At 40.4% G+C, this 15,318-nt stretch overlaps 2 protein-coding genes across 2 annotated transcripts; both read right to left on the bottom strand.

The window, feature by feature from the left end:
• Window positions 1–1,637: 1,637 nt before the first annotated feature.
• On the bottom strand, window positions 1,638–5,376 carry LOC125376967 (BTB/POZ domain-containing protein 6-like). The gene is made up of 3 exons (XM_048389693.1): window positions 5,260–5,376; window positions 3,440–3,722; window positions 1,638–2,914 (listed from the first exon to the last, which is right to left on the bottom strand). The coding sequence occupies exons 2-3, from the start codon at window positions 3,706–3,708 to the stop codon at window positions 1,843–1,845; spliced, it is 1,341 nt and encodes a 446-aa protein (XP_048245650.1). The 5' UTR covers window positions 3,709–3,722; window positions 5,260–5,376; the 3' UTR covers window positions 1,638–1,842.
• Window positions 5,377–7,662: 2,286 nt separating this feature from the next.
• LOC125376966 (BTB/POZ domain-containing protein 6-like) lies at window positions 7,663–12,471 on the bottom strand. The gene is made up of 3 exons (XM_048389691.1): window positions 12,355–12,471; window positions 10,615–10,897; window positions 7,663–10,088 (listed from the first exon to the last, which is right to left on the bottom strand). The coding sequence occupies exons 2-3, from the start codon at window positions 10,881–10,883 to the stop codon at window positions 8,999–9,001; spliced, it is 1,359 nt and encodes a 452-aa protein (XP_048245648.1). The 5' UTR covers window positions 10,884–10,897; window positions 12,355–12,471; the 3' UTR covers window positions 7,663–8,998.
• Between the last annotated feature and the right edge of the window lie 2,847 nt (window positions 12,472–15,318).

Raw genomic sequence — 15,318 nt, 5'->3', positions numbered from 1 at the left:
AATAGTTATCCCAAATGTAACATTTGTTACATTTGACCACTTTCTAAATGGCATTGTGTGTTCATGGTTACCATACAAGAATAAACTTAGGGCCTATCTACTCTCAAATATTAAGAAGAGCTGTTTCGAATACTGGCAGTTTTTCCATGATAAGAATATCGTATGGGCTGGTCCTCTTTAGATACTAAATTATGTATGTATTTTTAAAAGGGCATCTTGTAGCGTGTGTAAATGATGGTCAAATACAAATTTCTGAAGGTATGAGTAGTTTCCTCAAGTTAATTAAAATCAATTAACGTTTACTAATTTTTTTATCATGTCTCTTTACTTTTTTATTGACCTTATTCGTTAAAGACTGTATATATAACGAATATTGTTATTGTTGATCCATCGTCCAGTTATATATATATATATATATAACTGGACGATGGATCAACAATAACAACCAATGCTAAGCCACCATACCCTCTGCGCAGAGACGCCAACCTGGTTAGACATGGTTATTAACAATAATAACAATAATATCCGCAGTTTTTATTGAGATTTATTGAATATCACATGAATGTAGCTTGCTTGCGTAGTGACGGAAAGTATGTTTCTAGCGCAGGTGATTCAAATAATATGTTCAGGTTACACAAACAGAATTACAGGTGCAATGTCCCATACTAAATGTCAATATTGATGTAGTAATCACATTAATGGGTTGCTGGCTTTCTATCACCATGGTCCCTCCTTTTGATGTGAGTTGTAGGTACAATCAATAATTTAAAGATGCAATATCAAAAAGAAAGCTCTACAATCTGATAATTTTCTGCTAATATCTGGATTGGTACATAGTTCAGCAAGACATTGACTTCATATATTGCCAAAAAAGTTTTATAATCTGATAATTTTCTGCATATCTGGATTGGTACATAGTTCAGCAAGACATTGACTTCATAAATTGCCAAGTATTTTATCAACGCCAGGAACAATGACGACAGTTTGTTTGTTTTGTTTGGGGTGCGTGCGTGCTTGCGTGTGTGTGTGGGGGTGTGTGCGTGCGTGCGTGCGTGTGTGTGTGTACACTGATCATGAGAGAAGAAAACAAATCCGTTACAGTTGAAGTTGTAAAGGTCCTAGATTGGAGACAACAAATTACAGACTGCCGTAGTTACCCTACCCTGCCTGACTAATTCCCAATATGTTTTTGGCTAAAATTATATTTATTTGAATAGACGAACCCGTGTTAGCAGAGAACCGAGTATAGGCCATCAGTGAACTTAATGTTAAGAATTGACTTATTTTCTCGCTAACTTAACTGTATTTAGTAATTGAAATATTATGATTAAAATGAAATTTGGAAGTGTATCTGGTGTTGTAAGTCTAAATATTAAGAATGTCTGATGGCGGCGAAACCCAACCCAACAAGGTATTTGTTTCTGTAGGCAGGGGCTAATCACTGTACACAGCTTGGAACAACATCTTTGTACATTTAAAACAGTAACGCTTACACATGCACGCGTCACTTGATGTAAGAAGATGTGTTAAGCTGCAATCGAAACATTAAAACACTCCAGTGTGTAGTACAATATTTCATTATTTGATATGTAAATAACATTATCACACAGGCAGACAGTCAATCTATGGAAACTATGAAACGGAAATGATGTTACATGTGAACGTAACATACAATGCACAAGCTGTCAGTGTTGTTTAAAAGTACATCCAATTCAAATTTCAGTAAAGTATTCACATCAAATCCTGTACAAACAGCACACAGGATGTTAGCTGAATGTTGTGGTCATTATCTCATCCCATGGTTGAGTGGAAGAATTGACAGTTTCACCATGAATTCACACACTACATCTCTGTTGGGATGCTGAATATCAAGCCAGGTATGTTTCCACACTGTAGTGATGTTCCTGCAGTGTCCAGTGGGGAGTGTGAGAAGGTGAACTGTACTCCATCACTGGTTACAGTCTTCTTTCCATCAACCCCCCTGTAATAGTTACCGGGAGGTAGGTCCACACACAGAGTGTAGGTTGTGCTTGGCTGCAGTAGTACAGACTCGGGAAATAGGACATCAGTCATCTCTTTGTTGCTGTGACGAGTCATCCATGTCTTCCATAAGGGTGCAGCAACAACTATGTCATTTTGGTCATTCACCCTTATACTCAGTAGGATGTCTTCATTACCCTGTTCACGGTAGAGCTGACATCCTTTCAGGTGAATGTTGTGAGTGACAGAAAACGAGATAGCATGCCTGCAACGTGTTTTAGCAGAATGCCAATATTCTGACATATATTGAAATCTGCTTACATGTTTACAAATATTGGACTCTTGTATCTGAGCAACTCCTGATTTCATTCTCTGTACAGTTTTAAATGGAGAAATATCAACAGTCGAGTCAACAGATCTGTCAATTATCTGAACTCTCTCACTGTTTGTCAGCACACCAGATCGGCCTACAACCTTCACCAGGACCTCCAGGGTCATGCTGATAAACCGGATCTCATACCTCATATCTCCCAGGAGTCTCCGTCTGTTCTCAGGCGTGTCTCTCACACCTTCCTTCCTGCACCGCTCCTTTGTCCAGGACACGACTGCTTCAAATATGTCTGACTCTCTCAGGTTCAGAGTGTTTGATTTGAGGAACTTTTCCAGACAACAAGGACAAAGATCTACAAACCCTGGAGATTTGATGACACTCTCCCCTCCTTCAGTCAGGATATTCAGGGCCTTCTGTTCCAGGTCTACCTCCCCGTAACCATGACACTGCTCTAGGATCTGGCAGACATTGTCTTCTGACAGGGACGTCTCCAGAAACGTTACACACAGATCGTACAATGCATCCAGAGAATATTTCCTGGAGGTGTACATTAGTCCTGTGACTGTTTCAGTGTTGATAGTAGTCTTCTCTGTGTACACATACCTACAACAGTGTGTAGGATTTCAATGTTACGAGCAATTAAAACCAAGGTTTCATGAGATTTATCAACTTAATTCACATCCAAATAGCACAATCAGGTTAGGTTGTCTTATATATATGTCACTTGTTCAGACATTTCAGTGATCCATTTACAACATGTTCATCGCCACACTGACTTTTACACCCAATGGAATTTGTTTCGTGGGATAATTCATACTGGTTATTCTGTAGTGAGGACGTTTATAGTTACCTTTATATGTTAACCTACATGATATTCTTACTTCAGACTTGCTTGGTCGGGTAGTCATGTATACAGATACAACTAGGCTACCTTGATGACGCAGGATTACTGAACACTTCAAGGAAATATGCGAATTTATACAGTTTAAATTTACCCTCATTGTGGAGAAATACATTTCTGTCTGCCAAGTGACTTCGAGACATTGGTATATATCACGCAAAGTAAAATGGAAGGTGTTTTGTCATTGGGTATTTGATTGTTTTGTAAAATTAAAAGATTAATCGAACCTCAGGAACTCTTTGAAGATGTCTGCCGCAATGTCAGGAATGGTTACCTCCCCTTTCTCCGCAAGGGGGCCACAAAACATTGCATGGAAGACACAGCTGCGACTGACAAGAACGTAGCGGTGAGCTCGGACCACCTGTTTCTCTGACCCCAACAGGAAAGTGACGTCACAGAAGTCTTCCGTGTCGAGCATGCACAGATTACACTCTGTGACAGTCTTCCCTGACTGCCAGTTGTCCACATATCCAGATTCTCGGCTCTCACCAGACATTGCGAAGCTTGGAACTGACAATACAGGATTATACAGATAAAAGCCGTGAGTAGATGATTTAAACCTTAAATATACATAACCATTCCATTATTCGATAATAACTTCATGAGTATTAAAATTCACTTGTTTTAAATCAAAACCTACAGAATCAGCTACACTTTGCATGGTGTTTTCAGGAGTCCATTCACATAATGTTCATCACTGTTTTGCCCTTTGCAAAGGCACTTATAAATCACTTTTTGAGCATTGCCAGACAACAATTGTTTTTATATATATATATATGATACACGCCTATCTGAAAATGAACGGTAAATGCAAATTTAGGTACTTTCTTCGAAGGCCAGATATCAGTTTCTCATACCTAATGTTGGAGGAAATCTACAAATATCCAGTAAATTGTCAAACTTCACTATCTTAGCCTATACAATTATGTGTCACGAATCTTTACAGTCAACCCTATCAAAAGATACCCAAAGACGACTTTGACACACTTTTAAACATTAAAATGTACAAACCTCAAGTGTCTTACATATAAAGTGAATCAGATGCCTGTACTGCAGATGGTGAGCATGAATATCAAAAGGACACAACTCTGTAATCATCGTTATCTTCGGGTATCGTTTTGTTCAGCTAGTCACACAACCAACCAACAAACACCCCCCCCCCCCAAAAAAAAAAAAAATAACCAAAAAAAAACAACAACAAACAAACAAACAAAAAAACAAACTACAACAACAACAAAACAAACAAACAAACAAACAAAAACAACCCAAAAACATATAAATGACATATAGTCGCTTAGATGTACACAACTACAACAACAACCGTCAAATTGGCAAATTGAGTTGTTCACAGTGCCGGTCACCCATAAATGTTTTCCTTACCCTCGATGAAGATGCCCTTGCAAGCGTGAGGGTCGACATCTGGATATATGTTCAGATGAAACGAACAACTGTCCAGTTACCCATACTCAAGTGTCATAGGAATACTGTTAAAAGCGGCGTTAAACACAACTCACTCACTCACTCAAGTGTCATACTTCACAATTTCAATCGAAGAAAATCACATTTCGTCCCTTTAACAGTCAACCCTATTTAGAGTTTAAAGCACAAATATGCGGGACAACGACCAAGCCACTAACAATAAATGTTTACAACTCAAGTCACAATGAACGTATGAAGACAGGTGCATATTTTGACTTGCACAAGATGATCAAAGGGACACAACTCTAGAGTCTAACACAAAACCCTTGTGACGATTTACTCTGTGGATTCCACACATGGTTTACTTCCACTTCAATATGGCTTCAGCCACAAACAGTCACACACGTAATGACAGGACAGTCGGCAGCTGTGTTAAGTATCACCTGATCTATGTGAAGCTGACTGACTGACAAATGACTGTTACAATATATGCAGTTGTATATCTAACAGGGTGTGGCTGTGTTGTCAACAACTGAGTGTAAACTACTAAATCTGGTAAATACCGCTACACATTCTACACCAGACAAACCATTGTTCAGTACAGTTGTGTGAACAGTTTACCCCTTACCTGAGTTGGTGCCGATGGTTTGAACACAGGGCGCGAGAGAGCGTCCTTCGCCTGTCAGACAACTGTAATCCTTGTTTCGTTTTGACAAGACTTCCGCTTTCAAGGTGTAAATTTTATGTGCGCTTCAGTTAATATCAAACGGAGGACAACTCCGTCAATCACTGGGTCGATTTTGTACAGTTCCAGATGAGTTGAAATGGGGTTCAACGTTTCGTTCAAGATTGTTGTACTTACATGAAAGTGCATGTGTGTGTGTGTGCCTTTGTGTGTGCGTGTGCGAGTGCGTGTATGTGTGTGTGTGTGTGTGCGTACCCACGTGACAGCAAGGATAACAACACATACCAAAAATAACGTATTTTGGTTTTACGTGAACAGGGTGCACTGGCACAGAGAAATTACGATTTAGGGATAAAGGTTTTGCAATTGTGTGCCCTGAACCATGAACTGTAGGCAATAGGAGCATAAACCTGTCAATTTGGAGGAAAATCGAATTACGTTGCCCAGACACATGAAACGTTAATTCAAATGGACAACCTAATCAAACGTGTCGCTTACAATCTTATTAAAATGAGATCTTAGTGCTCGCTACCGATACACGGAGATCTGAGGACATCCCAATACAGGTCACGTCAGAACGACCTTTCGCGAACTTTGACTTACCAATGAAATTACTTACAACATATGCCAGTCAGAAAGCAGCCAGTGTCAAACCGGCGACTTCCATTCCAGACTAGCTCTGAAAAATATCGATTCAAAATTTGAATACTAAACTAAAGAAACTTGAAGGTCTAATAGATGCCGAGTTTGCAAGACAGTGTGGAAAGTCTTCTGTTTTAAATGTTTATCCCATTGAAGCGAGAGATGGGTGATGATTTTGACGGCATCAGTCGTACAGACCGTAACTGTCGTTCAGAATACCATGTATTAACATTTCTGATGTTGCAGGATTAGAAATCACATCCAACTATCACTTTGCCGACACTCTGATTGGTCGGATGAAAGGTCATTCTGACATGACCCAAAAGTGGGCTGACAACGCTAGCGGAACAGTGTTGAACATCTCGCACTTATGGTCAAGAACAAGTCATCTGTGTATCTACGTTATGTTCATCAACGTCGTTTCGACTTGTTTAGAGCCTGATCTCTTCACGGAACGAGCACTTCATCGAGAAAATGACTCAAGACAAGAACGGGGACGTCATGCACTCGGACGTGGACACCTACAGAGATGGACACTTCGCCATTACAGTAAGTCAGCTCAGCCTTTTATCTTTCGTCAAAACATCACTGGTTTGTTCCCCCCTTACCAGTGAATACATGCTCCCGCTTTGGGAGTAGCTACTATTATAAACCGACCAATCAAGACGCGACCTGCTTCTAGCAAGAGGGAAAGCATGACCAATGGGCGCTCAGACATGACATAGCACAAACAGCACAATATTTTCCGTGCAGCATCCAAAATTATCTTACGGGCATGTACTCCACACATTGCTTCAGTAGGGCTTTTTTACTTCTATGGGGTAACACGGCCTCATTTAATGGGTTGACACACGCCACTACTGCACTGCCCCCAAGGCTCCTCCACAAACCCGTGAAGCATTGAGTGAAATGAATATTTACCTTGGTCAAATATTATAATGGAATCTTATGGTTTTAAACTATTTTGACATACCTACATGCATCTGAAATTGAAATTCTCGGACTTATCTGAACACCTTGTCCCCAGGGAGAGGTATGAATACGATGGGTGGTTCCCATGGTTAATTACCCCTGGGGATTCCGAGATTCCCCGGCAACGTGGCTGATTGTTTGTCATCATAACCAATTACCTACAAGCAGTGATAAAACTGGGATGCTATCGGCTGGTCAAACAACATACACCCGCTCCCTCAATCATTTCCTGCAGAGATGCATTCGGATACGAAGACAAGAAACAACCAGGTCAGCGAGTCTGAAAACCCGATCCCATGATCCCAGGTTGTACTCCACATGGTGCGTCAGCCATTTGGCGGGGGAGGGAGGGATGAACATTACATTTAGAGGGTGAGATCGAAGCAAGTGTTTGATGGTCCATTTCTCAAAATATTCTTTGTTTCGTCAGTGATATCTTAATGAATGAGTGAGTGAGTCAAGTTTTAGTTTCCCTTCGCCAATATTTCAGCCATATCGTGAGATGAAAAATCTATGTATTTATATTATGATACCAAACTGTCACCAAGGGGTAGTAGTAATATATCACAGTTTTTACTGTTTTAGGTTTATTTAGAACATAAAACAGATGAGGGACGGCACAATATGTAAATGGACGATGGATCACCAACAACCAATTTTAAGCCACCATACCCTCTGTGCCCTAGTTAGACATGGTTATTATCAATAATAACAATAATATCTGCAGTTTGTATTGCGATTTATTGAATAACACATGAATGTAGCTTGCTTGCGTAGTGAAAGAGAGTATGTTTCTAGCGGGGGTGATTCAAATCATATGTTCAGGTTACACAAACAGAATTACAGGTGCAATGTCCCATACTTAATGTCAATATTGATGTAGTAATCACATTAATGAGTTGCTGGCTTTCTATCACCATGGTTCCTCCTTTTGATGTGAGCTGCAGGTACAATCAATAATTTAAAAGTGGAATATCAATAAGAAAGTTCTATAATCTGATAATTTTCTGCATATGTGGATTGGAACATAGTTCAGCAAGGCACTGAATTAATATATTGCCAAAGAAAGTTCTATAATCTGATAATTTTCTGCATATGTGGATTGGGACATAGTTCAGCAAGGCACTGAATTAATATATTGCCAAAGAAAGTTCTATAATCTGATAATTTTCTGCATATCTGGATTGGGACATAGTTCAGCAAGGCATTGAACTCATATATTGCCAAATATTTTATCAACGCCACGAACAATGTCGACAGATTGTTTGTTTTGTTTTGTTTGCGTGCGTGCGTGCATGCGTGTGTGTGTGTACACTGATCATTAGAGAAGAAAACAAATCCGTTACAGTTGAAGTTGTAAAGGTCCTCGATTGGAGACAACGATTACAGACTGCCGTAGTTACCCTGCCCTGCCTGACTTATTCCCATTATGTTTTTGGCTAACATTATATTTATTTGAATAGACGAACCCGTGTTAGCAGAGAACCGAGTATGCCATTTTTGGACTTAATGTTAAGAATTGACTTATTTTCTCGCTAACTTAACTGTATTTAATTAATGAAATATGATGATTAAAATGAAATTTGGAAGTGTACCTGGTGTTGTGAGTCTATATATAAAGAATGTCTGACGGCGGCGAAACACAACCCAATAAGGTATTTGTTTCTGTAGGCAGGGGCTAATCACTGTACACAGCTTGGAGCAACATCTTTGTACATTCAAAACAGTAACGCTTAGACATGCACGCATCACTTGATGTAAGAAGATGTGTTAAGCTGCAATCGAAACATTAAAACACTTCAGTGTGTAGTACAATATTTGATTATTTGATATGTAAATCGCATTATTACACAGGCAGACAGTCAATCTATAGAAACTATGAAACGAAAATGATGTAACATGTGAACGTAACATACAATTGCACAAGCTGTCAGTGTTGTTTAAAAGTACATCCAATTGAAATTTCAATAAAGTATTCACATCAAATCCTGTACAAACGCACACAGGATGTTAGCTGAATGTTGTGGTCATTATCTCATCCCATGGTTGAGTGGAAGAATTGACAGTATCACCATCTTTTCAAACACTTCATCTCTGTTGGGATGCTGAATATCAAGCCAGGTATGTTTCCACACTGTGGTGATGTTCCTGCAGTGTCAAGTGGGGAGTGTGAGAATGTGAACTGTACTCCATCACTGGTTACAGTCTTCTTTCCATCAAACCCAGTGTAATAGCTACCGGGATGTAGGTCCACACACAGACTGTAGGTTGTGCTTGGCTGCAGTGGTACAGACTCGGGAAATAGGACATCAGTCATCTCTTGGTTCCTGTGAAGAGTCATCCATGTGTTCAATAAGGGTTCAGCAACAACTATGTTATTTTGGTCATACACCCTTATACTCAGTAGGAAGTCGTCATTACTCTCTTCACGGTAGAGCTGAAATCCTTTCAGGTGAATGTTGTGAGTGACAGAAAACGAGATAGCATGCCTGCTGATTGTATCAGCAAAATACCAACAATCTGACGCATATCGAAATCTGCTTACATGTTTATAAATATTGAGCTCCTGCATCTGAGCAACGCCCGACTTCTTTCTCTGTACAGTTGTAAATGGAGACATATCAACAGTCGAGTCAACAGATCTGTCAATTATCTGAACTCTCTCACTGTTTGTCAGCACACCAGATCGGCCGACAACCTTCACCAGATACTCCAGGGGGATGCTGGTAAACCGGATCTCATACCTCATATCTCCCAGGAGTCTCCGTCGGTTCTCAGGCGTGTCACTCACACCTTCCTTCCTGCACCGCTCCTTTGTCCACGACACGACTGCTTCAAATATGTCGGACTCTTTCAGGTTCAGAGTGTTTGATTTGAGGAACTTTTCCAGACAACAAGGACAGAGATCTACAAACCCTGGAGACTGGATGACTCTCTCCCCTCCTTCAGTCAGGATCTTCAGGGCCTTCTGTTCCAGGTCTAGCTCCCCGTAACCATGACACTGCTCCAGGATCTGGCAGACATTGTCTTCTGACAGGGACGTCTCCAGAAACGTTACACACAGATCGTACAATGCATCCAGAGAATACTTCCTGGAGGTGTACATTAGTCCTGTGACTGTTTCAGCGTTGATAGTAGTCTTCTCTGTGTACACATACCTACAACAGTTTGTAGGATTTCAATGTTACGAGTAATTAAAACCAAGCTTTCATGAGATTTATCAACTTAATTCACGTCCAAATAGCACAATCAGGTTAGGTTGTCTTATATATATGACACTTGTTTAGACATTTCAGTGATCCATTTACAAAATTTTCATCGCCACATTGACTTTTACACCCAATGGAATCTGTTTCGTTGGATAATTTATACTGGTTATTCTGTAGTGAGGACGTTTATAGTTACCTGTATATGTTAACCTACATGATATTCTTACTTCAGACTTGCTTGGTCGGGTAGTCATGTATTACAGATACAACAAGGCTACCTTGATGACGCAGGAAGACTGAACACTTCAAGGAAATATGCAAATTCATACAGTTTAAATTGACTCTCATTGTGGAGGAATACATTTCTGTCTGCCAAGTGACTTGGAGACATTGGTACATATCACGCAAAGTAAAATGGAAGGTGTTTTGTCATTGGGTATTTGATTGTTTTGTAAAATTAAAAGATTAATCGAACCTCAGGAACTCTTTGAAGATGTCTGCAGCAATGTCAGGAATGGTTACCTCCCCTTTCTCCGCCAGGGGGCCACAGAACATTGCATGGAAGACACAGCTGCGACTGACAAGAACGTAGCGGTGAGCTCGGACCACCTGTTTCTCTGACCCCAATAAGAAAGTGACGTCACAGAAGTCTTCCGTGTCGAGCATGCGCAGATTACACTCTGTGACAGTCTTCCCTGACTGCCAGTTGTCCACATATCCAGATTCTCGGCTCTCACAGGACATTGCGAAACTTGGAACTGACAATACAGGAATATACAGACATAAGCCGTGAGTAGATGATTTAAACCTTAAATATACATAACCATTCCATTATAAGATATTAACTGCATGAGTATTAAAATTCACTTCTTTTAAATCAAAACCTACAGAATCAGCTACACTTTGCATGGTGTTTTCAGGAGTCTATTCACATAATGTTCATCACTGTTTTGCCCTTTGCAAATGCACTTATAAATCACTTTTGAGCATTGCCAGACAACAATTGTTTATATATATATATATATATATATATATATATATATATATATATATATATATATATATATATATATACGCCTATCTGAAAATGAGCAATAAATGCAAATTGAGGTAGTTTCTTCGTAGGTCAGATATCAGTTTCTGATACCTTATGTTGGATGAAATCTACAACTATCCAGTAAAGTGTCAAACATCACTATCTTAGTCTATACAATTATATTTCACGCAACTTTGCAACCCTATTAAAAATGCATACCCAAAGACGACTTTTGACACACTTTTAAACATTAAAATGTACAAACCTCAAGTGTCTTACATACAAAGTGAATCAGATGCCTGTAGTGCAGATGGTGAGGATGAATATCAAAAGGACACAACTCTGTAAAGATAATGGACATCGTTAACCTCGAGTATCGTTTTGTTCAGCCAGTCACACAACCAACCAACAACCCCCCCCCCCCCCCCCCCCCCCCCCTCCAACAAACAAACAAACAAACAAACAATAACAAAAAAACCCACATGTACACAACTAGAACCATAACCGTCAAATTGGCAAGTTAAGGTGTTTGTGCACAGTGCCGGTCACCTATAATTGTTTTTCTTACCCTCGATGAAGATGCCCTTGCAAGCGTGAGGGTCGACATCTGGATATATGTTCAGATGAAACCAACAACTGTCCAGTTACCCATACTCAAGTGTCATACTTCACTATTTCAATCGAACAAAATCACATTTCCGCCCTTTAACAGTCAACCTTATTCAGTGTTTAAAGCACAAATATGCGAGACAACGACCAAGCCACTAACCATAAATGTTTACAACTCAAGTCACAATGAACGTATGAAGACAGGTGCATGTTTTGACTTGCACAAGATGATCAAAGGGACACAACTCTTGAGTCTAACACAAACTCCTTGTAACGATTTACTCTGTGGATTCCACACATGGTTTACTTCCACTTCAATATGGCTTCAGTCACAAACAGTCACACGCGTAATCACGGGACAGTCGGCAGCTGTGTTAAGTATCACCTGATCTATGTGATACTGACTGACTGACAAATGACTGTTACAATATCTGCAGTTGTATATCTAACAGGGTGTGGCTGTGTTGTCAACAACTGAGTGTACAGTACTAAATCTGGTAAATACCGCAACACATTCTACACCAGAAAAACCATTGTTCAGTACAGTTGTGTGAACAGTTTACCCCTTACCTGAGTTGGTGCCGATGATTTGAACACAGGGCGCGAGAGAGTGTCCTTCACCTGTCTGACAACTGTAATCCTTGTTTCGTTTTGACAAGACTTCCGCTTTCCAGGTGTATATTTTATGTGCGCTTCAGTTCATATCAAACGGAGGACAACTCCGTCAATCAATGGATCATTTTTTTACAGTTCTAGACGAGGTGAAATGGGGTTCAACGTTGTGTTCAAGATTTTTGTACTTACATGTAAGTGCATGTGTGTGTGTGTGTGTGTGTGTGTGTGTGTGTGTGTGTGTGTGTGTGTGCCCGCGCGTTCGCACGCGCTCGACAGCAAGGAAAACAAGAAGTACCCAAATTGACGTATTTTCGTATAACGTGCATAGGTTTCACTTGCACAAATAAATTACGATTTAGGGATGAATATTACCAGTCAATTTGGGGAGAAATCAGCCCGAGTCGCTTCCACACTCATTAAAATCAGATCCTAGTGCTCGCTACCGCTGCACAAAGATCTCAGGACATCCAATTGCAGGTCACATAAGAATGAACTTAAGCGAATTAGGACTGACCAATGAAATTACTCACAAGAAGTTGTCATCAGCCAGTCAGAAAGCAGCTCACAAGCGCTTTACGGCACTAGTTTCAAACTGGCGACTTCCTTTTCAGTCTCGCTTTGAAAAATATCGAATCAAAATTTGAACACTAAACTAAAGAAACTGGAAGGTCGAGAAGGAAGGTGCAAGACAGTGTGGAAAGTCTTCTGTTTTAAATGTTTAACCCATTGAAGCGAGAGATGGGTGATGATTTTGACGGAATCAGTCGTACGAACGTAACTGTCGTTCAGAATATCAAGTGTTAACATTTCTAATGATGCACGATTAGAAATTACCTTCCATGTATCACTTGGCCGATCTAGTAAGCGACGCTCCGATTGGTCGCGTGAAAGGTCATTCTGACATAACCAAAAAGTGGGCTGACATCACATATTTGTTTAGCGGTAGTAAGACCAAAGATCCAATGTTAATGAGATTATCCCGCTTCCCACTTCGCTAACGGAAGAGAGTTGGACGTCTCGAACTTATGGTCAAGAACAAGTCATCTGTGTATCTGCATTATGTTTATAAACATCTTTCCTACTTGTTTCAGAGCCTGATCTCTCTACGAAACGATCACTTCATCGAGAAGATGACTCAAGACAAGAACGGGGTCGTCATGCACTGGGACGTGGACACCTACAGAGATGGAGACTTCGTCATTACAGTAAGTCAGCTCAGCCTTTCATCCTTCGTCAAAACATCACTGGTTTGTAGGCACTACGCTCCTCCCTTACCAGAGAATACATACGAACGCTTTTTGGGATGTAGTTGCTATTATAAACCAACCAATCAAGACACGGCCTGGTTCTAGCGAGAGGGAAACCATGACCAATCAGAGCTCAGTGATGACAGCACAAACGGCACTATTTTCCGTGCAACATGTTAAAGTTGTCTTACGGCCATGTACTCAACACGTTGCTTCAGTAGGGCTTATTTCACTTCCATGCGATACCACGGCCTCATTTAATGAGTTGACGTAAACCACACACATCACTACTGCATCGCCCCCAATCGGTCGTGTGAATTCACCCCTAGTAGGGGAATGTTGAGTCTTAACAACCCATGAGGTATTGACTGAAATGAATATTTTCATTGGTCTATTATCATAATGAAATCTTATTGTTTTTAAATATGTTTGACATACCTACATACATTTGAAATTGAAATTCTCGGACTTATCTGAACACCTTGTCCCCAAGGGAGAGGTATGAATACGATGGGTGGTTCCCATGGTTAACTACCCCTGGGGATTCCGGTAAAGAATATACGTCCCCGGCAACATACAGTAAGCTTGTCGTCCGAGGCGAATAAATGGATTGCGTGGTCAGGCTCGGTGACTTGGCTGATTGCATGTCATTGTATCCCATTTACGTGGATCGATGCTCATGATGTCAATCACGAGATTGTCTGGTCCAGACTCAAACAAACAAACATGTTTAACTTCAGGGTTGGAGTGGGATCCGATTCCTTAAATCCGCTATTGTGTGTGTTGGAAATCGCGTTCGTAAGATGACCTTTCTGTTTAATAAATACTATTCAGTGTTCTTCATAATTTCACTAATTACACTCATTTCTTATACAGTAACGCTCAATTAATTCGATATATCTTTCCTTATCGTTTGAGATGATTTGTCATAAAATAGTAGCGTTGTCAAAGCTCTAAAGCAATCTGATAATATACAGATGTTGTTCCCAATCAGAATTACGTCTATTGAGGGGGCATGGGTGGGCCAGTCGTCTAAGGCGCCGCGATTTGCAGTGCAGAGTGCGTTCCTTAAGCACGCCAGAAACCTATGATTGTGGGTTCGAATCTCGGTTCGCCCCGATTATGTATCTAGGTTTTTCAGCACCATACCCGTGCTCGTAGGTTTCACCGAAGTAGAAAACGTATGAGGCCCGCATCATTTCAGGCTTTCCTCCAACATGAAGCTGACACGCCGTGATATAACTGGAATACTGTTAAAAGCAGCATCAACGCCAACTCACTCACTACTTCTATTGAGCTCCATGCATCAATATAATGCCAACTTGTTCAAGAACTTATTACCTAATGTTCGCAACACTATTTAATAAAGCCACTGTTTTGAGAACTTAGCTAGCTCAAGAATTGTTTTTACTCAACTAAATATTTAAACAAGGTATTTGTTATTCCGGTTCAGCAGTGTTGCAAAATGATGCCTTATATATTCCATGGGAACCCCAGACTTCGAGATTACTTGTGAATGAGCTCTACGCGGCAAACCAAGCGTCATAATCAAGGGGAGTCGAGCCCACGATCATAAGGTTCGGCACGTCAAGGGACAAAACCCTGCACAGCGAATCGTGTTGACTCAGACGACTTGGCCTTACTCTGTGCTTGTTTCTGTTCCCAGGCTCAG

The sequence above is a fragment of the Haliotis rufescens genome, unplaced genomic scaffold, assembly GCF_023055435.1.
Source record: "Haliotis rufescens isolate VD_foot unplaced genomic scaffold, xgHalRufe1.0.p SCAF_8, whole genome shotgun sequence".
In the NCBI taxonomy this organism is placed as follows: domain Eukaryota; kingdom Metazoa; phylum Mollusca; class Gastropoda; order Lepetellida; family Haliotidae; genus Haliotis; species Haliotis rufescens.
The sequence above is the reverse complement of the archived record's forward strand: the minus strand, read 5'-3'. Positions and strand labels throughout refer to the sequence as shown.

What these genes read in the sequence shown, in the direction of transcription:
- LOC125376967 (XM_048389693.1), bottom strand. Translation starts at nt 3,708, where the DNA reads ATGTCTGGTGAGAGCCGAGAATCTGGATATGTGGACAACTGGCAGTCA. An exon ending in ATCTTCAAAGAGTTCCTGAG is followed by an intron (nt 2,915 to 3,439) that starts GTTCGATTAATC and finishes ACACTGTTGTAG; the next exon opens with GTATGTGTACACAGAGAAGA.
- LOC125376966 (XM_048389691.1), bottom strand. Translation starts at nt 10,883, where the DNA reads ATGTCCTGTGAGAGCCGAGAATCTGGATATGTGGACAACTGGCAGTCA. An exon ending in ATCTTCAAAGAGTTCCTGAG is followed by an intron (nt 10,089 to 10,614) that starts GTTCGATTAATC and finishes AAACTGTTGTAG; the next exon opens with GTATGTGTACACAGAGAAGA.